General features: G+C 42.6%; 1 protein-coding gene across 3 annotated transcripts; it reads right to left on the bottom strand.

Moving 5' to 3' along the window:
• Positions 1 to 9,092: 9,092 nt before the first annotated feature.
• Positions 9,093 to 24,346, bottom strand: Ypel5 (yippee like 5). 3 transcript variants are annotated; one of them, XM_028778991.1, is made up of 4 exons: positions 24,244 to 24,329; positions 22,794 to 22,905; positions 13,306 to 13,470; positions 9,093 to 10,955 (listed from the first exon to the last, which is right to left on the bottom strand). In XM_028778991.1, the coding sequence occupies exons 3-4, from the start codon at positions 13,444 to 13,446 to the stop codon at positions 10,731 to 10,733; spliced, it is 366 nt and encodes a 121-aa protein (XP_028634824.1). In that variant the 5' UTR covers positions 13,447 to 13,470; positions 22,794 to 22,905; positions 24,244 to 24,329; the 3' UTR covers positions 9,093 to 10,730. The 3 variants fall into 3 exon arrangements, with proteins under 3 accessions (XP_028634824.1, XP_028634822.1, XP_028634823.1); XM_028778989.1 differs by lacking the exon at positions 22,794 to 22,905 and having other exon boundaries at positions 24,244 to 24,346; XM_028778990.1 differs by lacking the exons at positions 22,794 to 22,905; positions 24,244 to 24,329 and adding an exon at positions 23,355 to 23,461.
• Between the last annotated feature and the right edge of the window lie 1,011 nt (positions 24,347 to 25,357).

Below are 25,357 nucleotides of genomic sequence, written 5' to 3'. Positions count from 1 at the left end.
GAGTTGGGGCTTCACAGACAAGCAGGAGTATTCTAGGCACCAAAGGGTGTGGGCAACCTAGCCAGAGGAGAAGCTGTCTGCAGTAGAGCATGCTGGTGTGGTGACAACATGTCCCTTTCTGGGACAGGCAAGTATTATGAGATTGCAGCTGTGGAGGAAGGAACGAATAGGCAGACCAGAGTGAGGGAAGTCAAGAAGTATCAGCACACACTTGACAGATGTTTTGCAGAGTATGTAGGAAAACAGCTAGTGTCTGTTGTAGAAGTTTCTAATTTTGATTAGGGTTTCTACCCTGCCTTTCACCATTCAGTTCCCAGATAAAAGGCATATAACTTTTACTATCTATACTATATAAATACTTATATTTTATTATATATATTATATGTACATATAATATATACATTATATTACCCATGGCATAATGCTAAGTGTGGCCCCCAAGACCTAGCTGCTCCAGAGACAAGAGAGTCACACATAGACCCAAGTGATGCTATGTGACCTTGCCCCCAAGTTATTTCTAATTGGGAAATAAAGATGTCAACAGCTAATAGCTAGGCAGAGATGAGAGAGTTCATACGTAGACCTAAGTGAGGCTATGTGACCTTATCCCCAAGTTATTTCTGATTGACAAGTAAAGATGACAACAACCAATAGTTGGGCAGAAGAGATATAGGTGCAGTTTAGGGTTCCCGGGCTTGTGGGGTAGGTGGAGAACCATGAGAGAAGGGAAGAAGGTGAAAGAGGAGAGAGAACCCATCCTGGGTTAGGTGAATCATGAAAACGTGGCCTGAGGGCTAGCCAATTGGAGTTAAGAGCAGCTCAGATAAAACATAGTAATAGCTCAATGTAATCAATAAAAAATTAGATGCTAAAAGCATAGAGGGCAGATATTTGCCCAGCTCTTGTGCTGTTAAAGGTTCTGTGTGTCGTTTATCTGAAAACTAAATGGTTAAAGGTGGAGTAGAAACCCTTGATTGGGATTGGGATTAGTTTCTACAAGTGTCACTATAGGGTTTATTGCTGTGAAGAGACACCATGACTGTGGTAACTCTTAGAAAGAAAAACATTTAATTTGGGCTGGCTTACAGTTTCAGAGGTTCAGTCCATTATCACCATGGAAGGAAGCATGGGAGCATCCAGGCAGACATGATGCTGGAAGAGCTGAGAGTTCTACATCTTGATCCAAAGGCAGCAGAAAGAGATTGTGTCACATTGGGTATAGCTTGAGCATATGAAACCTCAAAGCCCACCTCCACAGTGACACACTTCCTCCAACAAGGACACACTCAAACAAGGCCACACCTCCTAGTAGTGCTGCTCTCTATGGGCCAAGCCTTCACATGAGTCTGTGGGGCCATACCTATTCAAATCACTGCAGCTTGAAAGGTGGAAGGAACTGCAGAAAGAGCTTCTCTTCTCCAGGAAACTCACCCCTCCCCCCCCCCCAAGCTGGAGATTGGTACCCACAAGGGAACATGTTATGGTTGGGATCTTAAAGCCTCTCAGCAGCCAGAAATTGAAGATTTTAATGCCAGCCTCTGGTCCCCCTCAAAGGTAGTACCTTGTAGAAGTTAGGTCAAGTCAAGTCCCCTTAAAGGGGATGCTAGTAACCCACTTTCTTTGCTTCTTGGCCATCATGAAATGAGTAGCCTCCTCAGCCACACATGGCCTTCACTAGGATCTGCTTGGCCACACTTGACGCGATGGGGCCAGATGATGACGAGCTGACTGACTCTTCCAAGTCTAAGCCAAAATCTTCCTCAAGCTTTGTACTTGGTGTTCTTTGTCATAGTGACAGAAGCCAACACTGAGCATCTTTGGCCCTCTTCTTGTGGGGAGTAAATGTTGACTGCCCATTCCAAATAGTGAGGTGGGAAAAGCACAGGCTCTTGAGTTGGACCAATTTGATTCAAAGCCAATCCCATCCCTTACAAGTGGTGTGATTTGGATGAACCGGCCACATTCTCTACAATAGAAATTATTTCAAGCCAATAGAATTATTTTGATTAAGAAAAAAAAAGTCAGTGATTGTCCAGGTTTTCTCCCTGGGCCCCCTATGGTCAGCAATGCAACTTCTCACATGCTACCCAGACCCTCTAAGTCACTCAGGACTGAGGCCAGCAATGTTTCAACAGGGTATCTCTCATGTATGCCGAAGATTGAAAAATGCTGATTACAGTAATTGTTTCTTCATCCTTGTGGGGTTTTGTACAAGCCTACATCACCTTGGCAAACTGGGGGAGAACAAGGGGTGCCTAGTCGGCCTCTGCTCCTGTTGCTCTGCTGTTTTGTCCACTGTATGCATAGGCACCCAGGTAGTCAGGGTTTGAGATGAGAATATATAAAACTAAGTTTTGGGGTTCCGAGGGCTTGCTGCTCTTATAGGGGACCTGAGTTTGGTTCCCAGCATGCATGTAACTCTACATCTGAGGTATCCAACACCATGTCTGGCTTCTGAGGATATCCCATACACATGTCACAGGTGCATAAAAAAATTATCCTCAGAGCTATCCTAGAAAGTTAGTACTTTTAGTATAAAAATGAAGAAGCTACGGTCAGGAAACTGCCCAAGGGCATGGTCACCAAGACTCAGGGCTGGGATTCAGACACAAGTGCACCAGCTTCAGGGCCTGGAAGGTCATCTTACAGTATTCCTTACAAGCTCTCTTGAAAATGAATACGACTTACTGAGCACACCGAACCTCAGCTCCTTACTGTTCGCCCTCAAGAGCCCTCCAGTCTGGGCTGGCTGTCAGATATTAGTGCTTCTGCCATGTGACCTGAAAATGGCAATTTAGATCATCTTGTGGGAGGCAGACAGATGAAACTTGTTTTAGAATGTGTGATTAATCTAATTTCAGAATCTGCTGCATATGGAACCATTTAGTTTCACTGAATCTGAAAGTTCTTTCCTAACTCAGAAATCACTGGAAGCAGCAGCTGCTGGAGGAGTGAGGGTCTCTCATTCTGCCTCATGAACGCATGCATCCTTCCCAGAATGGCTTTCCTTTCCTGCAGCTGATAGGTCTTGGTGAGCAGCCTTCAGAGCTGCTGGGAAGTAGGTGCCAGGTGCTGCTCCTGGCATTTTGCCTGAGAGGTGAAACAGACCCCAAATACTGCTGCATGGATAAGGGACAGACAGTCTGCCAACTAAGCATTCAGGCAGTCGTTACATAGCCCTCGGTCATCTTTGTTATAGGAATGCACTTCAAGTCTTCACTCCTGTTTTCAGATTATTTTTCCTATTTTAGAACGGAGAAAATAAGGTTTCATTCAGGAGGTTAACTTCAGGGGCTAGAGGCACAGCTCAGTGGTTGAGAGCTCTTTTAGGGGTGCATGGTTGGATTCACAGCACATATATGACCACTCACAACTGTCGATAACTCCAGTTGCAGAGGACCTGATGCCTCCTACTAGCCTCTGTGGGTAGCAGGCATGCAAGTGGTACCCAGACTTAAATGCAAGTGTAAACACCTGGACACATAAGGAAAACGTAAACATAATACAGAAATCACATGGATTTTCTCTAACTTTAGATTAACATTAATTATTAAGGAGAAAGTCAATGTTGCAGATAGTTTGACAAAAGGTCAAACAAGGTGTTCTTGTTTTAAATTAAATGTGAGATGTAGACTCTAAAGCAAGATGGCCGAGGAGGGTATCATAGGTCATGCAAATGGCAGTTTCTACCCTTGATATTCTTCAATGTCTTCCTGCCACACTTCCCTTAACTCTGACTCCTAACTACTGGAGTAAAATAGTCCTTCACAGTTGCACCTGGCACTCCCTTGTTAGTGGATTTGTTCTGATTGATTTCAGAGTAAAAATGTTTTTCTTCAGAGTAAAGCTCAGTGGACCACCTGATGTTAGCTCTTGCTATTCAGGTCTACAGAAACACTCTCCACCTCAATCTCTGAGCCCACCTTTCTGTTGTCCCAAGGAACACAGGCCTCAGGCCTCAGGAAAGGAGTAGGGAATACTTTCCTTCCTTCTCAAATACTGGCAGGTTTCAGAACTGAGCACTTTGAAATTGGTTTAGCAGAGGACAGGGACTAGGCTTATCTAGAGACAGAAAACTCAAGGTGTCATTGAAATTCCAGAGCAGCTGAGCCAACCTCCAGGCTTAGGCACACACACCTGTGAGATGATAGATGCTGTTTGATAAAAACAGCATCAGTTCTGAGAAATGTCTGAGAAATGTTAGGGTAGGTATGGTGGCACCCATCTTTACTTGGAAGCAGAGACTGTCTCAACATTCCTTCTTAAAACCAAACAAAACCAACAACCAAAACCAATAATGGAAACCTGTACAAAGTTCAGTCACCTTGTCTGGGGAACAATACTGGCTTTTACGTACTTCACCACTGACCTTTTCGTCTTTTTCTGCTCCAAGATGGTAGAAATTTAGGAGCACTGAAGATTTTTAAAAACAAAGCAATACCACAGCAGATTATCAAAGTCTTTCTAAGTACAGGTCATGACAAAATGATTAAAGGTGCAGACTGAATGCCTTTGTTTCTGAAAGATCTAGCAACCATGGTACATGCCAAGCCTAGGTAAGACTGAAGAACTCTGAGAGCAGCTGGTCCCTCTTGAGCTTAGCACAGAACTGGATTACATCACAACGAGCTGTTCAAGATCACTCTAACAAGATGAAAGTATTTCCGCCATGATTTGCATGCTACCATTACATTTGTAAGGCCTACATATTCAAGATAGTCAGAATCACTTGAGAAAGGGCTTGCTTTCTGTTTTACCTTGAAAAGGTTTAGAAGTCGACTTTCCAGAGGCATAAAGTAAACTAAGTTAGTTAACAGGGAAGACTTATCTTTACATTTTTACCCAGTGATCTTTAAGCTAGATGACTGTTTTCCCTGCTTAATTGTTAGATTTATCCATCTTAAGAGTCACTAGGATTTTTTTTTTCCTTTATGACAGGGTCTTACCATGTAATGCCCTGAAATTTGCAATATGCACCAAACTGGCCTTGAACTCAGAAATCTGCCTGTCTCTGCTCCCAAGTGCTAAGATTAAAGGTATGGACCATCACGCTCTGTTCACCGTTTCTTACACAGGAAGAAGGTCACATTATATTTTTATTCTTATCCACTCCTCTGACGCCCTGGCAGCAAACATGCTTTGCCAACACAGCAACACAGAAAGCATAGATGGTTCTGATTTGTAATATTAATTAATTTCTCTCACCATCACTTTGAGAGAATGCCTGACAGAAGCCACTCAAGGGAGGCTGACTTGGTCTCAGCTCCAGAGGGTACAGTCCATCCCAGTGGGGAAGGCATGACGGCTGTAATGAGTCGGTCTGTGTGGTGAGAGCCGCAGTGCACTCTGTCCACACCTCAGCAGGTTAGGTAGCAGGGAATGTGGATAGAAGCTGGATTTGAATAGAATCCTAAGGCCTGTTCCCAGTGGCCTGAATCAGCCAGTTATACTCACACACATCTGTGGTTTCACAACCTCCCACACCAGTACCACAGATGGGGGAAGGGCTCCCATACATAAGCCTGAGATGAACATTTTATATCCATACAAGACCTTAATAAACAGTGACCTTCGAGTACTAACATTAGCAGACATGTTACTTTGAGAGTCTGATTGAAAAATATGCCATTTATCTGATTCTACCTTTGTTTTAGTTAAATTTCCATTGCTGTGAAGAGACTCCATGACCAAGGCAACTCTTACAAAGGAAAACATTTAATTGGGGCTGGCTTACAGTTTCAGAGATTCAGTCCTTTACCATCATGGCAGGAAACAGGCAGCATCCAGGCAGACATGATGCTAGAAAAGGAGCTGAAACTTCTGCATCTTGATCCAATGGCAGCCAGGAGAAGACAGTCTTCCAGGCAGCTAGGAGGAAGATCTCTTCCACACTGGGCAAACCTTCAAAGCCCACCCCCACAGTGATGCACTTTCTCTAAGAAGGCCACACCTATTCCAAGAAGACCACACCTAATAGTGCTACCTCCCAAAGGCCAGGCGTATTCAAACCACCACAACCTTAGATATCCATTCAGGACTCGAGAAAGACATGAAGAACTTACTTCACGTATTTATCAAGCTTCCTAGGTGGTCATGTATCAGATTATCTTAAAGCTTGACTATGCCAAGTGATGTGATGTCCAGAATCATAAGCCACAACAAAACCTCAGTGCATTTTTTCCTGCTTTACTATATAAACTTGAATTTGAGGAGCATAATATTTTAAAATGAAGAAGTCATAGAAATGCTAGTTCAGCAGGTAAAAGTGCTAGTTTTGTGCAAACCTGATGGACGAGGTTCAAACTTGTAGAACCCAGGTAAAAAGCCAGACATGGCATCGAATTTTCAGAATTCCTAGCACTCCTACTGCAAGACAAGAGGTGCAGAGAGGAGAGGTGCACGGAAGGTGGCAGGCCGTCTAGCTGAGAGTGCAGCGAGGCAGCAACAGCAAGAGAGACCCTGTTTAAATAAAACAAGGCGGAAGAACAGACTCCTGAAAAGCAGTCTTCTGACCTCCACACAAGTGCCATGGCAGACTCATGCTTCCACACACACACACACACACACACACACATGACTTTTGTTAAAGCCATAAACACCCACTTTAGATGTGAAGCACGCTGTTCTGAGAGTCTCACTCTGTAGTCCAGGTTGGTTCAAACTCACAAGTCTGCTGTCTCAGCTTCCCAAGTGCTGGGATTTCAGGCATGAGCCCCTATACTCAGTCCTGATTTTTACCCCTTCTCTATTCCAATAATAGGCATCTTCAAATCAATACTAAAGGAACATTGCAGCTTAGTGTCACTCTATTCCCAACTTACCCTTTCCTTAAATCAGATGCTTTATATGGCTCCTAGGGGAAAGTAGGTGTTAAGTGGAGAAGGACCAATGGTTATATGTTTGCGAGCTTTAGTAACACACTTGGAATTAAGCCATGCTTCTCTTCTTCATCTTTCAAGTTTTACTTTTGTACATGTTCATGTTCATGAACACCAGGTGTGTGCGCATGGGCCCATGTGTGGAGGTCAACAACCTTTCACCTTAACACAGGGCCTCTTTTGTCACTTACTCCTGTGCATGCCTTGCTGAGTTGCAGGCTTCTGAGGTTCTCCTGACTGCTTCCCATTCAGCAGCAGAATCACTTCAGTATGCACTGGAGATGCTCAGGCTCTTTCTTCATGGGTTCTAGGGACTCACAATCAAGCCCTCATGCTTAGACAGCAAGTACCTTATGAGTCATCTCCCTGGCTGGCAAGTTTCTCAGTTTTGAGTTTACCTATTTTACCTCATCAAAAATTACACACTGAGGCCCGGGCTGAGGTCTATACTGAAAGCTAGACATGCTATAGGACTCATGAACAGGTAAATTTAGGAAATAGATTTTCCTTTCAGTCCCAAAGGAGCCCATCACAACTGTAATGCATCATATTTTAACCCAGAATACTCAATTAAAAAAAACAAGTGGCCTGAGGTGGCTCAGCAGGTGGACACATTATCAGGCCTGAGGACCTAAGTTCAATTCTTCTAACCCACATGGCCAAAGACGAGAACTCCTGTGGGCTGTCCAATGATCTTCACGTATTGTTCACAATATAATCAATTAAATTAAATTTTTAAATAAGCTGGGCAGTGGTGGTGCACGCCTTTAATCCCAGCACTTGGGAGGCAGAGGCAGGCGGATTTCTGAGTTTGAGGTCAGCCTGGTCTACAGAGTGAGTTCCAGTACAGCCTGGGCTACACAGAGAAACCCTGTCTCGAAAAACCAAAAAAATAAAAATTTAAATAATTTTAAAAAACATGTTTAATGGCTATCACCTAAAACTAAGAATCCTAAAGTCTTTATAGAGAAAAAGATTACCCATGTACTGATATCCAAATTTATTTGATGAGTTAGCTTTCCTACCCCCAAACTCTATCATTCTTATTTTGTGAAGACAAGTCTTATGCAATAGATCATACTGGCTTTGAACTATCTGCAGCCCAGAAAGGTCTCACACACGTAGCTTAGCCTCCAAAGTGCTGGTATTAAGGTATGAATTACTATAACCATTTATTCCTGGTAACTAAGGATTCCAACTCATTTTTTTCTTTTTTTGGTAAATAATTCAATTCAACTAGCTCTTTTGATTAAAAATATTTTATGTGTGTGGAATACGTGTGTGTGTGGGGGGGGGTGTCACGGGGGGGGGGTGTTGCTGGGAGCATGAGTTCAGGAGCCTCCAGAGACCAGAGCTGTGGGATCTTGACTGGAGCTGGAGTTATAGGTGGTTTTGAGGAGCCTGATTTGGGTGCAAGGAAGTGAACTCAAGTTTTCTGAAGATTATTCACTCTCTCCACACCCTATTCCATTTTTTTTTGTTTTGTTTTGTTTTTTTGAGACAGGGTCTCTCTGTGTAGCCCTGGCTGTCCTGGAACTCACTCTGTAGACCAGGATGGCTTCGAACTCTCAAACTCAGAAATCCGCCTGCCTCTGCCTCCCAAGTGCTGGGATTAAAGGCGTGCGCCACCACTACTCCCAATTTTTAAAACATATTATAAATAGGACTTTTGCTTTTGCAGTGTTAAGAGATCACACTCAAGCTTCCAGCTAAGCAAACACTACCATTGAGCCACACCTTAGCCCAGCAAATGCAGAAATGAAGGTTCTATCTAGTGGTTTGTTGCTTAACCTGCCAGCAACCTGAGTTAACCTAACAGTGTGACATTTACTTGTAACTTATCCAATTACATTTTCATACACACTAAACCACAGTTGTATCTGTGGCAAAATGACCTACGTTAATCATGGCAAATTCAGTGTTTTTAGGCATAAAAAGTTAGCTGTCACTTTACCACCTTAAAGCACAACAGGCAATAGCTATTCAAAAGCATGGTGTTAGCTGGGTGTGGTGGTACACACCTAAAATCTCAGTAGATGGGAGACAGGCAGAGATCTCTGGGTTCAGGCCAGCCTGCTGCAAGGAAGTTCAAGGTCAGCCAGGACTACACAGTGAGACAACCCATCTCAAAACAAATAAAAATTATCCTTTAGACATTAAAAATAACAAAGATAATCACTAAATAGGATCAGTGAAAAATAAGTAGCAGTTCTGTACCAATGCAAGACAAAATATACTTTATTTTGACAGCAATGCACATGGTGCTGTAGGTGAGGCATGCGACTAGGAATCCGCATCACAGGCCAGTGCAGAAGTCAGTGGAAATAAATACTATTCTTAAGTCTTGAAGTTTCTTTAAGTTGACGACAGAGTTGTGTTCACTCACTGGAATGCAGCATTATATTCTCCCTGCTCAAGACAACCATGCCATTAACTAAGAATGCAAAGCTAAGTATAATAAGCTTTACTATAATCAGAGATTACTTAACGTCAATGACAGAAAGTTTCACTTGTTAAACCTCAGGCAAATTTTCTGCATAGACAACTTGGAAACTGAGCATACAAATATCTATCTATTCATTTGTATAACTAGCTGATTTCACTGTTCCTGTCTAATTCTCCAAAAGCAATTATCAGTCTGCCTAGAAATAGTTTGGATAAGAAGCATATTCCAATACTTTGTAATGTCATAAATTTAGGGCAGAAGTTGAGTCAAATCTGACCTCTTTCCGATTGGGGGTGATATCAGCTCAAATGCCATAGCTGAACTTAGATTCTAAGGAAAGATATGAAATAATGACCCTACGCAGAGACCCAGTCCTTTGATGAAATTATTAACACTACAGACTTGTTAAAATCAATTCACAAATTGTGGGGGAAGGCTGAAACACTTTGTGAAGCAGTGGTTTTAGATAAGTTGCTTCATTTCCGCCTTTTTTAGAATAGATGCAAATTAATGGTGTATGGCTCAACTGCTTTCTAAACACAATACTGTTTAAACAGTATGCTTTCATCTACACAAATACCGTATACATAGTCAATATAGCTTAAGATTGAGAAGAATCACTTTAACTACTAAGAAAATCACTTATCAAACTTCTGTTCTCTTATTAGGTATTTTAAAAAGTAACACAGGACCAAAACATCCAACTACCACTTTATTTATATTACTATGCTTAAGTTACATGGGAAAAGACAACCAAGCAGTTCTGCCCCATTTGAGAAAGTTTCCAATCAACACCAAGTACATGGTGACAAGGAACTAGGGATGGTGACATCTGCGGGTCAAGACTGACAAGGAAGAATGGGTTCTGGTGCTACAGTTCCTCTCCAACAAGAATATGGCACACTGGCCAGCACAAGCCACGCTAACACTGAGCCTCCAGCGCTGGGCACAGATTCGGATCTCTTCTTGAAGCTAGCAAATTAAGTGAAATAACTGGATTAAAAAAAAATTTAAATTAAGCCCAAATAAATTTAAAAACCATGCTCTTGACATATTCTCCACTCAAAATGTACACAAAACACTCCTTTTCACTCTAAAGACCCCAATTTTTTCCCTCACATAGCCCACCATGTAGCTGCAAACTCTTCTGCCTCAAGATGTAAACACAGGGAAAAAATTAACGGCATATGCATAAAATTCTCTCTACAAACTGCTGTTGGATGGAAAATACAAAATTAAAAAAAAAAAAAAGAAAGAAAGAAAAAAGGTTCCATCTTAGATTCTCACATCACAACCTCTTGTTCCGCAGTTCATGAATCCGACTCTGATGCTAAGGTGACAGTGTATGTAAGGAGATTTTGTTTCAGTGAAGGAGACCTGGGAAAAGATGGATTTATCGGTTTTCTTCAAGAGTTATCAGATGGTACATGCTCTTCAAAGCCTTCACTCTCTCGAACTAGTGCCCGTTCCAGGATCACGCGGCCTTCCTTATAGCGCTGGCTGTCTTCAGTTGCAAACTCATAGATCCATCCCAGTTTGCTGTTGCAGTTTTTGCAGCTCACATCTCGAACCATGTGGCGGCCAGTGAGCATGACCCGATCTTGAACTTCACTGTACTGCAAGTTAACTACCTAAAGAACACACACACACAAAGAAAAATCTTGTAAAGTCATGTAAGTTAGCTGATCATTATGACAATAAGTAAATGTATGAGCAATTAAGTAGTACAGAGCTGTGCATGCCCATGGTCCCAGTGTGGGAAGGAAGGCCAAGGCAGGCCCTCCTGAATTTGAGGTAAGAGCAGCCTTACTACAGTGAGACCCTGCCTCAAAACAACAAACTACCAACTACATTTAGCAGACAAAATTGCTCCTTTAGTTATACTCATGGTAGCCACCTGGAGCTAGTTTTAAGAGGGGATGGGATAACTAGGATGGGATAACTAGAACTGTGCCACTAGGCTTATAATCTTAGTATTTGGGAGGTAGAGACAGGAAGAAAGGGGTTCAAGGCTAGTCTTATCCACGTAGGTCAGTTTCAAGCCAGTCTGAATTACAGGATACTCTGGCCTCAAACCCTACCATGAGACACACACATAAGATATGAATATATCATACACATACACACACACACACACAAGGGAGCGTTTTTAAAAGGCTTATATAATTTTATGTTAATGAATGCTTTGCCTACAGGTATGCATGTGTATCTGGTGGCTGTGGAGAATAAAAGGCATTGGATTCTGTGAATCTAGAGTTACAGATGGCTGTGAGCCACCCTATGAATTCTGGAAACCAAACTTGGGTCTACTGCAAGAGCAACCAGTGCTCAACTGCTGAACCAGCTTTCCAGCCCCCAATCTAATGCAATCTTTATGTAGTACTGGACAAGCTCATGTCTTGCCATCTATATAGGATAGTCATATTTATGGCTGTAGAAAAGAAAAAGGTCTGGAACTGAAGCATGAGATATACTTTTGGGTCTAATTCTTAAATCACTCTGTAGTGATGTGTGTAAATAAGAACCTGAGTACCAGTGTTCCATAGTGTCATACGTGTTTCTAAAGACATTTTATATATACAAACAGGGTGGGACAGGCTAAGCCTACCACAAATCATACAACACAATACATTAGTTTCCTAGTAAATTCAAAGATAATAAAAACAGGAATTGGATTCTAAAATAATCTGTGGAGAATTTCCAACCATTCTAAATACCCAAGAAATCCTCTATGCTTTATTTTCTTCTAAAAGATCGATAGTTAATAAACGTGATCCTGTTATATGATCTTAATTCCAATTATTTAACTTTTGACACTGTAACATGAAAACCAGGGACTATTAATAAGTGAATGAGCAAGATTGAACATTAGTTAACAGGCAGCTGGTCTGCTATAGTAGTGACTCTGGTAAAATGTCAAGGGGACACAGTACTGATTCTCTGAGAAGCTTCTTTACTCGGTCAGAACAGAGGAATGTCTACTAGTGAAAACTTTATCTGACTTTCTAAAACCAGTCATTTCAAAAAAGATCTGGCTGGGTAGTGCTGGCCCACGCCTTTACTCTCAGCCCTCCGGAGGCAGAGGAAAACAGAGCTCTGTGAGTTTAAGGCCAGCCAGGTCTTCAGATCGAGTTCTAGGACAGACAGGGCTACACAGAGAAATCTGTCTCAAAGTGGGGGAAAAAGACTAGATCTGTATCTTAGCCTAGAAGACTTGGAAATTAAACTGTGCTAAGTTCAGGGTACACAATCACATCAACCAATACCAAACCTTTTTCATTTCAGGGCCAAGCAGACTACAGATGCACATCTGCAAATCTGTATACACTTTCCTTTTGGTAGACCAAAGAAGCCACATGGTAACCACAAAGCTGACTGGCAAGCATGAATTATAGCAAGAAAAGCTAGCTAGATTCATGTTCAACAAATAAATACAACAGCTGTCTCCATGGATAAACTAGTAACATACAAGGGAGAGAAAATGGCTATCTTAGCCTGTTTCCAAATTCTGTGAAGTCACTAACATTTTTAAATTGAACAGTTCCCAAAGAAACAGAGACCTATCCTTTTAATTGCTATTTTGAGACAGTCTCTCTGTGTAGCTGAAGCTGGCCCAACTGGCCTACAACTCACTGTGTCTCCCAGACTGGTCTCCAGTTTGTGGCCATCTTCCTGCCTCAGTTTTCCAAGCACTGGGATTACAGACAGAAGGTGCTACACCCTGCCTCTCTTCTGCTAATACATCATAAAAAGGCTTAATAAAAATACATTTTAGGCTTTATAAAAGTAAATAAATAAAATCATGTTCTATAATGTATCCCTGAAATTCCCATCAGAGACATGCTAATAAGCAATCACTTCTATAGGTTTCGACCATCACTCTGATATTTTCTGCTATCTGTAAATTCTCAGGAAACACACTCGTGTTGCTGTTGAATACAGCCATTGAAGACATGTAGGAATAAAGTTTTTTCCACGAACCTTGTTAAAAAGAAATGCTCTACCAGTGGCACCTGTGAACCGAGTAGAGATGAGTTCTGAGCGATTGGTCAGGATTGTATCACAGTTTGCACAAGAAAACAGACGGGTACCACCGATATGATCAAGAAAGATTCTGCCCATTTTGATAGCTGAAGTTCTAAAAACCTAGAACAAATAGAAAAAAAGAAGCATAACTTTAAAAACTTGTAGCAGCTATTGGGGGAGGTGTTACAGGCTACTTATATACTAAAATCTGTTTTTTTTTTCTAGTTCCTGCTGGGTGAAATATCCGACTTGGAATGAAGGAATTGATAGTTCACACACTAGACAAATAAACTGGACATCTCAAGTTGTTAAGAGTCATAAAACATGCTTAGCCAAGACCAAGGAATACTTCTCACTTCTCTTTTAGTTAGTATGGAAAACAAAAGGAAAATAAAACATTTTATAGCACAGATGGGGAATGGAGAGATGGCTCAGTGCTCTTAGAGCACTTTACTGCTCATGCAGAGGACCTGGGGTTGACTCCCAGCATCCATATGAAGACTCGAGTGTTACTAGACTATAACTCCAGGGAATCCTATGCCCTCCAAAGGCACAGGTCTACATTCAGGTAAAATACCTACATACAGAGGCTTGAAAGACGCTAGCATAGTGCCACTGTTAAGTCTACATTCTGAGCAGATGCTATGTAATTTGAGGAAAGACTCAAAAGTAAGGGGCACAGATGAGGTGATCAGATAAGAGCAGATGAACTTATAATTTCAAAACAAGAGCTTCAGGAAAATAGTTCATTGGTGGAGCACTTGTCCTGGAATGCATTGCTGGAAGCCCTGAGTTCTAGGCCAGCACCACAAAAACAAACAAACAAACAAACCAGAAACAGAAAAAAACAACAAAAACAAATAAAACCCAAAGCACCCATATACCCAGAGGGGACCTGAGTAGATAGATAAGCCTATGGTCACTGGTTTATTGACCCCTGTATAGGGACAACAGCACTAACTTCACTCAGTAAATCTGAGTCTAAAAATCTATGGAGCACTTATTTTAAAACTCACAATTCTGGGAGGCTTCACCTTCCCCACTTTCCACCCAAACAAGTTAACAGGTCAAAGGTTGCAGCTGTTACAGAATAGTAGCTGGAATGCAGTTCAACAAACTCGAGACAAAGTTCTTCCATTACCCTCCACTGTTTTTCCCAAGGGAAGGGGCACAGTGTAGACCTAGCTAGCTTAGAGGCTAGAGCAACCAGGACAGAAAAACAAGGAATGGGACTTTCCAGATATTATGCAACTTAGCCTCAAGAAATTTTCTGACTACTGATTGGATAAATTACAGAAGCACTAAATGCTCACCTAGCAAAGTCTTGAGACTGGTTTCTGAAACCTGAATAACTCACACTTCTCTATGTCAAGAGTTACAAGAGGCAACAAATTTAACCCTTAAATTCACTGCAACTTGTATCTTCTGAAGTACTTTACCTCTAGATATACTCAAAGAATATACCAAAGGTTTCATATTCAAGTGTTTCTGTATATGATCAGTCCCTGTGTTTCAAATGTTTCGTAACATGTTAAAATGGTGAATAGAGCTGATACAGCTGTCCTTTTGAGGGGTTAGCAGGGGGTGGGGGAGGTGGGGGGTGGGGATGGGAGAGATCCAGACTGATACCTGTAGTACTTTTTTTTTTTTTAAGAATTATTTATTTTTTATATATGTGAGTACATTGTTGTTTTCAGACACACCAGAAGAGGACATTGAATTCCATTACAGATGGTTGTGAGGCACCATGTGGTTGCCGGAAATTGAACTCAGGACCTCTAGAAGAGCAGTCAGTGCTCTTAACCGCTGAGCCATGTCTCCAGAACCTGTAGTACTTTCATGACCAATTAATAAGGAATCTATTTCTTCTTAGATTTATGAAGCTTTCCAGCCTTTTGGAAACTGCTCTTAGGCAATCCTAATGTCAATAAGAAGGGCATTGTGAATGGAGGAAGAAACACGAGAGAAATAAGGTGAATGGAAGAAAGCCAAGTATAATGACACGTTTGAAATGTCACACTAAAATCCATCTATGATAACTAAAAATATTAATTAAAAAGGGGAAACTAAGGCTAGGCTTGGTGTTGCATGCCTTTGATTCTAGCACTCAGGAGGCAGAGGCAGGTGGATCTCTGCAAGTTTGAGGCCAGCCTAGTTCACAAAGTGAGTTCCAGGACAGCTAGAGCTACACAAAAAAACCCTGTGTGGTGACAGAGAAAAAACAACAAAAATAATACATTAACAAGTGTCATCAGAGAGAGGAGTATCAATTAAGTTTGAGGTCTGCCTGGGAGAAAGGAAGTTCCAGTGCAGCCAAAGCTACATCAAAAGATTGTCTCTTAAAAAAAAAAAAAGCCACAATGTGTAAATGTAAATTCAACACAGACTTAACTGGGGTAAACTGACTTTCTGATTACATTTCTGGCAATGATTGCTGCTTATTTTTACAGTCCTTAAACACATTACTTTCCAAGATCACATACACATACCCAGAAACTGCTAATTTAGGGCCTATTAAGTTGAATCCATCAGCCCAGAGACACAGGCACTTAACAAAACTGATAAATTTCATTTGAACTGAATGCAAACTTTTATTAATTTAAAAAAGTTGAGCTGATACTTAAAATTTAGGAAGTTAAGAGTTAGGGATGTACCAAGGTAATCTTGGCAGTCAAGAGTCAGAGCCCCAGGGAAACACAATTTTCAGGCCAGCTTGGTTTTCTTAGTGAATTCCAGACCAATCTCAACTACAGAAAAAGACCCAGATGTAAAACATTAACTAAAATGTGGGGGAACAGGGCTGAGGATGTACTTCAGTGGTAAAGTACCCACCTAGTGTGTCTAAGGCTCTAGATTCACTCCTTAGCACCACAAATAAATTCTAGGTGGCTGGACAGAGGACCCATGTTCAGCTCCCAGCAACCACACCAAGAAGCTCATAACTGACTGTAGATCTAGTTCCAAGGGCTCCAGTAGTCTTTTCTGGTCTCCATGGTCACTCATACATATGGCTGACCAACATACACATAAATATTGCAAAAATAAAAATTTGGAGCAGGAGAGATAGATAGGTCAGTGGTTAAGAGTACTTATTGATCTTGCAAAGGACTCAAGTTCAGTTCTCAGTGCCTATGACACCAGCTCCAGATCTGTATCAGTACCTCTTATGGCCTGCTCAAGGGTACCTGCACACAAGGGACACGAGTATGCATGCACCTACACATGTATGCGTGCAAACATGTACACATACACACACACACATGAAAACACTAAAAACCTTAACAACAAAATTTGGTTAGAAGGGCCTGCACTCTGTGTGTTTGTGTGTGTGTTAATCAGGTAACAGGGAATGCACAACATATTCTCCCACAGCAACTGAGTACTGTTAAGCTAAGCAGTTTATCATTGTTCTCTATACCAATTTGTTTTTTCATTCTCCACTGGTCCTGTTTGGACCTTGTACCACTATTTCAACTTATGACTCTCAATATAAGTAAGGCATTCAGCACACACATGTGAGCAATTAATTCTTATGTTTATAATGCTATAGTAATTGTTTAACAAAAAGGATCAACAGCCAAGACTTTACAGTTCAGTCATTTTATAGTCATTCAGTTTCAGGTAGAGTTTCTGAGATTTGTTTTATAGGTAATTTTCTTTCAAAGTTTCAAATATCAGACATTACTTAATTCCAATGAAATGAACACTTCTATTTCTAGATCACCCTTAGGTACTACTATGGAAGATGCCGTGGCTCGAAGTGGACGTTATGCATTCAACCTACATCATTCTGTCCTCGGCTCAGTGTTAAATGAACAGCTGTGACCGACCATTTGGTACCGAGGGTAAATAGGTTTAATACGCCTTCTTTCCTGCTTCAAATTCACATCTATTTTTTACTCTACCCAAGTATTTTTACTGGCTTCAATTATATGATTCATTATCAAGACTAAAAATATCTAAGACGACCTATATGTTACACGGTTCCTGTGATTTCCATTTACATATAGACATATCTGTAACTACAAAATACACTTATTTGCCAAAAAAGGTTATATTGTCAACAGAAGTAAGCCAAACATTATTTGCCATCAACTCTACATGGTCATTAGATCCCAGCAAGCCTTAGCTTTACAAGGTTAAAAAATTGAAAACAGTACTGAAGTACTAAAGCTGCCATCAGTTACAATCCCTCTGCTACATCCTGAAAATCTGTATCCCCATAAACTTGTACATTGAAATCTAGTCATCAGTGTAATGGAATCTGGGGAGTAACTGGGTCATGAAGACAGGTCATCAGTAGAGGATGCTAGCTGACTTACCCTTTTTATGATGAAGATACATCTAAAGGGGAACATCAATCAACCAGAAACTGGCCTCTACTAACACCATTTCTGCTGGTGCTTTTTTCTTTGAACCATGGTAGATAAATTCCTGTGTTTATAAACCACCCATGCTACATTGTTCAGCTACAGTAGTCTGAAGAAAGCCCTGAAGCGACATTAACAGTGTGAACTCTTAGACTTGAGTATGTCCAGTGTATGGGAAACTCGCTGCACTTAGTACATATCATTTAACTGTGGTAATTCTTAAGTGTGTGTGAGTGTGTATGTATGTGTGTATAAACCCTACCTCTATAGGTGCAAAAATACAGAGGTGCAAAAATATATAGGTGCATTCCACAAGTAGTCAAGGTAGTCTCTAAGTCTTATTCCAGTTCTCACTTCCCTCACACCTAGAGACCAAACAGCTGTTGGAGTTGGTCTCTCTCAGGTTGACCACAAATTGTCTTCCTCTTGTATTCCCTAGTTCAATGGCAATCTAATCATACACTCCATAAAATTAGAAAACTGTAAATGTAACAATTCCACTTAAGTCAGTTTAGGAAACCTTTCCTCCTTTTATCACTGAATTCCAACACTAATTCCATCTAAGATTGTTAACAGTGATTGTCTTATTAAATCTATCAGACAGTCTCAGTAACTTGTATTGGACTGATGCTACAAAGTACAGTGAAATACAGCTCAGTCACCACCTTGCAAAAACTCTGTGAGACTTCAAATGCTATGTAGTCCAGCTTTAGCACCTCCCAAGTGATGGGAATATAGGCCTATGCAATCATACCTACCTAGGGATGAGTCTTACCCAAACACCTTAGGGGCTGAGGCACAAGTATTTGGAATTTAGAATCAACCTGAGAAACCAAGTGAAATTCTGTCTTAAAATTTAAAAATTAAAAGTGAAGGGGCAGAATTTGAAAAACGGCTAAGGATATGTGTAGCTTAGTGAAGAACACCGTGTCCAGCATTATGAAGCCCAAATTTGATTCCTAATAATGGCAGTGGGGGTTGACACTAAACTTTTATTGTGCTAACTGTGACTCAGTGGTAGAGTGTTTACTAGCATATGAGAGGTCTGTCTTCCAGCTTGGGTTCACCTAGCAGAATCTCCAATCTCTTCATCTGTCAGTTGGTCAACATTGTTTGTCGACTCTGAAGCACTTTACTGTATCCCACTGCAAATCATTTGATATTCTGCCACGCTAAGTTCCATTTATGGCTGAAATTAGGGCCAAGCTCACAGCAAGGCTATGTCATATTTATGATGTGGCTCCTACTTCAACATTCAGAGCAAACCCATTACAATACTATTGTGTAAGTGACATGTAAACAAGGCTCTTCTGGCAGTACATTTGCATAGTTCCAAGCTACTAAATCCTAAAGCTGAAGTATCAAACTGAGTTGTTTAACAGTTTACCCGCTAGTTCCAGAATCTACCTTCCCTTACATGAGGGATCAGGATGAAAATACAGGAAGTTCACAGGCAACTCAGGCATTTTACTGATTATCTTCAATTTTTGCCACCAAAGAGCATCCGTAGCCACCTAGAATTTCTAACTTCTATCTGTATCATAAGATTCTAATGAAGTAACGATAGCTTAGGATCTCCACCTTTAATTTTCTTAATTATACACTATATAAGTTAATTAAAAAAATAAAAACTACTTTTCTCTGAGAAACCCATGAGACGATGTCCCTAGGAATGAATGATTTTAAAAATTGGGCATGATGATTTTGTATAAATTCCTAGTTTCCAGGCCATAAAACAATTGTCTAAAAAGCCTGTTTGGCTCTTTTATATGTACAATGTGGTATTTCATAGTGGGTTTGGTCTTTCCCACCATCCACAGATAGGCTCACAAGCAACTATAACTCCAGTTCCAGGGTGTCTTCTGGCCTCCATCGGGACCAGACACACACTGGTGCACAGACTACATGCAGGCAAAACATCCATACACATAAAATAAAACCCAATCGAAAGAACAGGAGTCAGCAAACCAAGGCCAGCAGCCCAAATCTAGCTCACCTGATTTAACTGCCCACATGTTATGAATAGAATTCTTTCAAAAGGTTAAAAAGAAGACATCGTATTTTAGTAGTTTGGACTATAGCCACACTTGTCCTTACCAGCAAAGTCTATCCTGCTTACAACACTGAGATAAGTAGGGAGAAAGCCCATCACTTAGAAGGCTTTCTCAGAAAAACAGAAACCTGGTTGACAATCTGGTATAAAAATCAATAGAAATAAATGACAAGTTACTGGAATGCCATTCCCATTTTCTTCATGGCTTTTCTGACTGACTTCATGGCTTTTCTGAGTTGGGCAGTAGCTCGGGCTTGTAATCTCAGCACCCAGAAGACTGAGCAGAGAGTACTAAAAAGTTTAGAGCAGCCAGTGTGAGTCTTAGTCATCAAGATAAAGATCCTTGGCTTACTGTAGCCAGTTGAGTATACTGAAGATCAACTATATGAAGACAATTCAAATCAATTAAACCCAGCTGGTGACTCTGCTCCTTACCCCCAGGGACTTAGACAGTATGGACTAGATCTAAGGCCAGGTACTGTTCATAAATTTCTGTTTTCCCTCCCTCAATACCTTTGTAACCTTGAACAAATTACAAATTACTCTGTTTCCTATGTAAAATGGCAACAGCAGTATCTCAGAAGAAAATTAAATGAAGATACTCTACCCTGAGAACAGTGCTTTGTATAATGAATGCTAAATAAAGGTCATAAAAGTAGACGCTACATCCCATTTCATTCCTGTCCCACCACAGATGAGGAAGAAGGGTTCAGGATAGGAAACAGTAGTAATTAACCAGCTTCACCTCCTGTTAATTACAGCAATGCTAAGTACCCAGGTAATAGAAATTATAAATAAGACTAAAGCTAGAGACCTAAGATTTCAAATTCTTGGTGTCTCAATTCTAGGTCTTAAAATAGGTATCTGCCCTCCCTATAATTAATAATCCAGTATGGTCTCAATCCTGGCAAATGGATTTAGCCCAAGGAGGCACCACTTCCTAGCTCTAAAAATACCAGGGAGAACAATAGGCATCTATTTGCATTTGGATAGGATCTCCTGGTGGAAAATATCCACTTCAGAAAGACGAATCCCTGCTTAAGGAATTAGACCTTTGGGGTATTTCCTCAAACACCCATCACAGAGTTCCTTCCAACACTGGACAAAGCAGAGGGGGTTTTCATTACACCAGATGGGGGAAGACAAACACTGTATAAAGAGCATGGTACACATGGTTCTAGCATGGGAAGGGTTACAAAAATCTGCCCCTTCCAGAAGTAGTATGTTTTGATACTGCTATAATGGATTCACGTGGAAACATGGCTGTATATTTGGTTTTCAGTCTCTTCTCTCTAGAACAAAGGAAAAGAACAAAAACCATAAAACTTTGAATAGCTAGGATAATTATTATCATAACAATAAACATTTGATGCTATTGCATCATTAACTATTTACATAGCAATTTGTTAACAAAACTCAAACGAAAGTTACATGAGGACACAACAGTTCCTTCTATAAAATCTATTTTTTTCCTTTCTGTAATACTGGAAATCAAACCAAATACCTTGCACATGGCAGGTAAACACACAGCACTACGTTACATGCCCAACCCATTTTTCTTAGTTTTGTACAGGGTGTGAGCAAGAGGCAAGTTTCAATGACACAAGAAAGCTGTGTTATTTTCTTACGGTATCAGTTCACTCTGCCGGGTCAAATGATGTCCTGCCTATGGGGCTGAATCTTCATCTGACAGTAATTTAAGTTACCTGCCTGGTCTTCTAAGATAATGCCTTATTTTATGTTTTGTTAAACAACTTCCATGCTGACTAGATTTCTAGAATACTGCTTAGTCATCATTAGAAAATAAGACCAGTCACATTAACTCTGCAGTTAGTCATGAGTCAGCAAATAATCAGAGTTGGTCATCGCCCCAAAAACTTCTTGGCAAGACAGACATGATCCCTTTGTTTGCTGTGATGCAACACTAAAAGCTTCTTCCAGACTCAAGTACTAAATAGAAAATTCATATCTGGTTAACAGTTCTAAAATTAAAATTATAACTTGTTACCACACAGTAGTACCAGGAAAAAAGGTTTTAATTTACATAACTATCAAGGCACTATAAAACAAAAGACACTCTAGAAACAAATATACTCAGGACTATCTTCACATCTCATGAATATACATTTAGAGCTAGTTTCATGTTTTGGACTTTTTTTCAGTGAAGTATCAAGTTTAATTTCTTTTTATAGTGATTGGTGCCTTATTTCCTTATTAAAAATATTTTTATTAGACCTATTTAATTATGTGGGCCACACGAAGGTCAGGACAGCATTGTGGAATAAGTTCTTTTAATCATGTGGGTCCCTGGGTTAAAACTCAGGTTGCTGTATTTTTATCAAGCACCTTTACCTGCAGGACTTTCTTGCCATCCTTTTTTACTTCTTATTGCTTCTAAATCTCTTTAGCGGACAGAGAAGGCAAATGAGTCTAGGAAAGAGTTTCAATATTCCAACTAGATGCTCTTGTAGAAGAAGCCAAACATATTTTGCCAAGCATGTTTAAGAAAGTTACTTTTAAATAAACGTTCTCTGTATAAATTTAACATATTTCATTGTGTGCCTTTCCTAAAGATGGTTGCCACACATAAACTAAGGGGAAAATTTGTACTGAACACTGGGCCAGATGAGGATGTAAGACAGACATTATTTAGCACACCTGTAATCTCAGCACCAAAGACAAGGCAGGACTGTCAAGAGTTCAAGGATAGCCTGGCCTCGGTGCATGAAGACTCTACTGAAAAACAACTTCATTAGTCCTTTCTAAGTACAAAATACCCTGTGCTCTGGTGTGCTCTCAAAACACACCCACGCGCACACCCCAAATCGTGCATGTTCATCTTCTTGCCACAGTAAATGCTCCAGGGATGTTTTTCCTAAGCCCTTCTGGCCTACAGCACCCCAGAGGCTTTTCATTTTCTAGGCCCAACATCTGATCTCTTCAGAATACTTCCTACTTCCTCCTCCTGGTGTCTCCCTGCCTCATCTTTGAACTTCTGTAACACTCATTTCATAACTTACCAATATTTAGCGTTGCACTGTTTTTTTCGATTTCATTGGTCTGTAACCTTTCACTAAACTCCGAGTCCAGAGAGAGTTCACCTTTTCTGGAATCTCCTTCTTACCTAATACACTATAAGTAAATATGGGATTAATTCTTAGTGAAAGAACCCATCAAGGCACTTACATCTGGCACAAACATGCACCCAAGAAACATCCATTTCCACTTTTTCTACGCTATAGTGCAGCTGCAATCCTGCCTATGCGGCTATGCAAACCGATCTGATGTTTCCTACTATGCCTGTTAACCTGAACCAGCCAAGTTCACTTATTTTCCAAAAGCAAGGTAAGCCTGAGGTTACTTTCAGGTTTTCCATCTGTCGAAGGCCACCTGAAATAAAAATCCTCAGCTTTCCAACAGGGCTCTGTAAACAGAAAAAAAGTTTAAAAATACATGAGCTGTACACCTTCCCTTACTGTCTGTCACTCCAAAGGGAGGTCCTGTCGGTGTCCGGATTAAACAGACCTTTGTACTACGGCGGCTTCCCACTCCCGCTGGCAACACTCGGACTTCCTACCTACCCATACAGCAGCGTGGAATAAAGGGGCGTGCGGGAGTGTGCCTACCCCCGCCGGCAGGGAAGAGCCTCCCGGGCGGCTCACCAGGCAGCGGCGGGGGTCTGCGCCCGGCCGACCGCCCGCAGCCGGCCCAGCTGATCGCGCCCACGTGACGCCCGCCAGCCAATCGCCCGGCGCAAGGCGGAGCGCGCGGCGGCGGCGGGGCCTCCACGGCACAACAAACACAGGCGGAACAGCTGGGCAGGCGCGGGCTACCGGGCGCTCAGCACCCGCGGGCTACCGAGCAGTGTCCCCCACAGCCAGGGTTCGGAGGGCAGCGTGGTAGGGGCTGGCACCGAGGCGGGCACGGCCCACAGCCCAGATACTTGGGCATGAGTCGGGCCTCAGCAGCGGGCGGGGTACGAGCGCGGCCCCGGAGCGCGGGCCCGCGGGCCGACCCGGAGCGGAGCCCGGGCGCGCCCCCGACGCTGCGGCGGGGACGGCTGCGTGGGGGCGGGGCGGCCTAGGAAGTGGGGGTGTCACTGGGAGAGCTGTCTCCGGACCGGCGGCCGAGGCGACAGTCACCGAGGGCGGCGGGGAGGCGGGCGGGGGCCGCGGGTCGCCAAGGGGTCGCGGCTGTTGCGGGCTCGCGGAGCGCTCGACTGCGCGGCGGGGGCGGGCCGACGGCGGCCGCCGCGCCACAGCCTCACAAAGAGCGACGGCCCGGCCCGCGGCCCTACGGTTCTGAGGGGCCCTGGTGGCCCGGCCGGGACCCTGGACGAGTGGAGAAGGGGAAGAGGCACTTCCTGCCTGGGCCCCCGCCCCGGACCGCTCCCCGGGGTCTTCGAAGCCGCCGGCCTAAGGGCTTCGAGCCCCAGCCAACTCCGATCCCAGCGCCCGCCGCCGCACTCACCTGCGCGCTGGGGATCGGCGCTACCAGCAGCTCTTCGCTCCTCAGCTGGGTCGAAGCCCCCTCGGCCTCCAAGTCTTCAGGTTTAGTCAGGCCTTGGCCCCGCCTCTCCTCGGTCGGGCCTCGGCGTCAATCACCCAGCGTGGCCCCGCCCTCCCATCAGGCGGCTCTCCCGGTTGGCCCGCAGCACCCTTCATTTCTAGGCTCCGCCCCTCTCCCTGGCACTCTGCCCCTTCCGCCGGGCCCCGCCCCTTCTCTGGCTCACCCTCCCCCACTCTTGCCCCCTTACACCCCGCCGCCCACCCCGCCCCGAAGCCGCAGAGGATGGGCGGGCTCATCGCTGCTCGCCCCGCCCCTAGTTCGACACCTTGCAACCTTTCAGCCAATCAAGGAGGCTAACTCTGCCTCTTCGGCCGAGGCGGCCAATGTAGTGAGAGTGAGGACCCACCCCCCCACTCCCAGCTGAGTGCACACAACACAGCATCCACGTGAGTCAGCTTCTTAAAGGAGACACCTCAGCCTTCAGTAATTGCCGCAGCTGGGACTAATTGCCCGTCATCAGCGTCGCCAGGTGGCGGCTGAGGCCTTAGCTTCCTGATAGCCAAGGAAGCCTAGAAGACGCGAAAACAGCCGGTTGTTGCCTAGTCAAAACAGGTATTAAGGTTAAGGTGCACCCTAGGTTGAAATGCCCGTTTTGTTATTCGTTCAGGCCACTTGTCTTACACGGAATTGCCTTTAAGTATGTGGAGATTATCTGTCTTGCTGTTCCTTATCCCGCCCTCACCATGTTAAAGATAAGTTGGAAGATTTTTGCCATTCCATTGGCTTTCCCAGGTAATTAAAGATAACACAAATACCCCCCCCCCCAATTTCATGTATAAAATAACACATAAAAATATATATTATATAAACGTATACACACATATGCTAGCACTTGAAATTAGTTTGTAACATGGAATATGTGTTCTGAGAAGACCTTGGTACTTAACTCATTAACTATAAACCATAAACCCTCCAGTATTTTTCATTCACTTAAAAAGAGAGTTACTCTGGCCTGGCTTTGTAGAACATGCCTTTAATCCTAGTCTACCAGGAGGCAAAGGCCAGGGGACCTCTG

This window comes from Grammomys surdaster, unplaced genomic scaffold (assembly GCF_004785775.1).
Source record: "Grammomys surdaster isolate TR1022 unplaced genomic scaffold, NIH_TR_1.0 343, whole genome shotgun sequence".
In the NCBI taxonomy this organism is placed as follows: domain Eukaryota; kingdom Metazoa; phylum Chordata; class Mammalia; order Rodentia; family Muridae; genus Grammomys; species Grammomys surdaster.
Note: the sequence above shows the minus strand (reverse complement) of the source record. Positions and strands in the feature narration are given on the sequence as shown.

What these genes read in the sequence shown, in the direction of transcription:
- Ypel5 (XM_028778989.1), bottom strand. Translation starts at nt 13,446, where the DNA reads ATGGGCAGAATCTTTCTTGATCATATCGGTGGTACCCGTCTGTTTTCT. An exon ending in GAGCATTTCTTTTTAACAAG is followed by an intron (nt 10,956 to 13,305) that starts GTTCGTGGAAAA and finishes TGTGTTCTTTAG; the next exon opens with GTAGTTAACTTGCAGTACAG.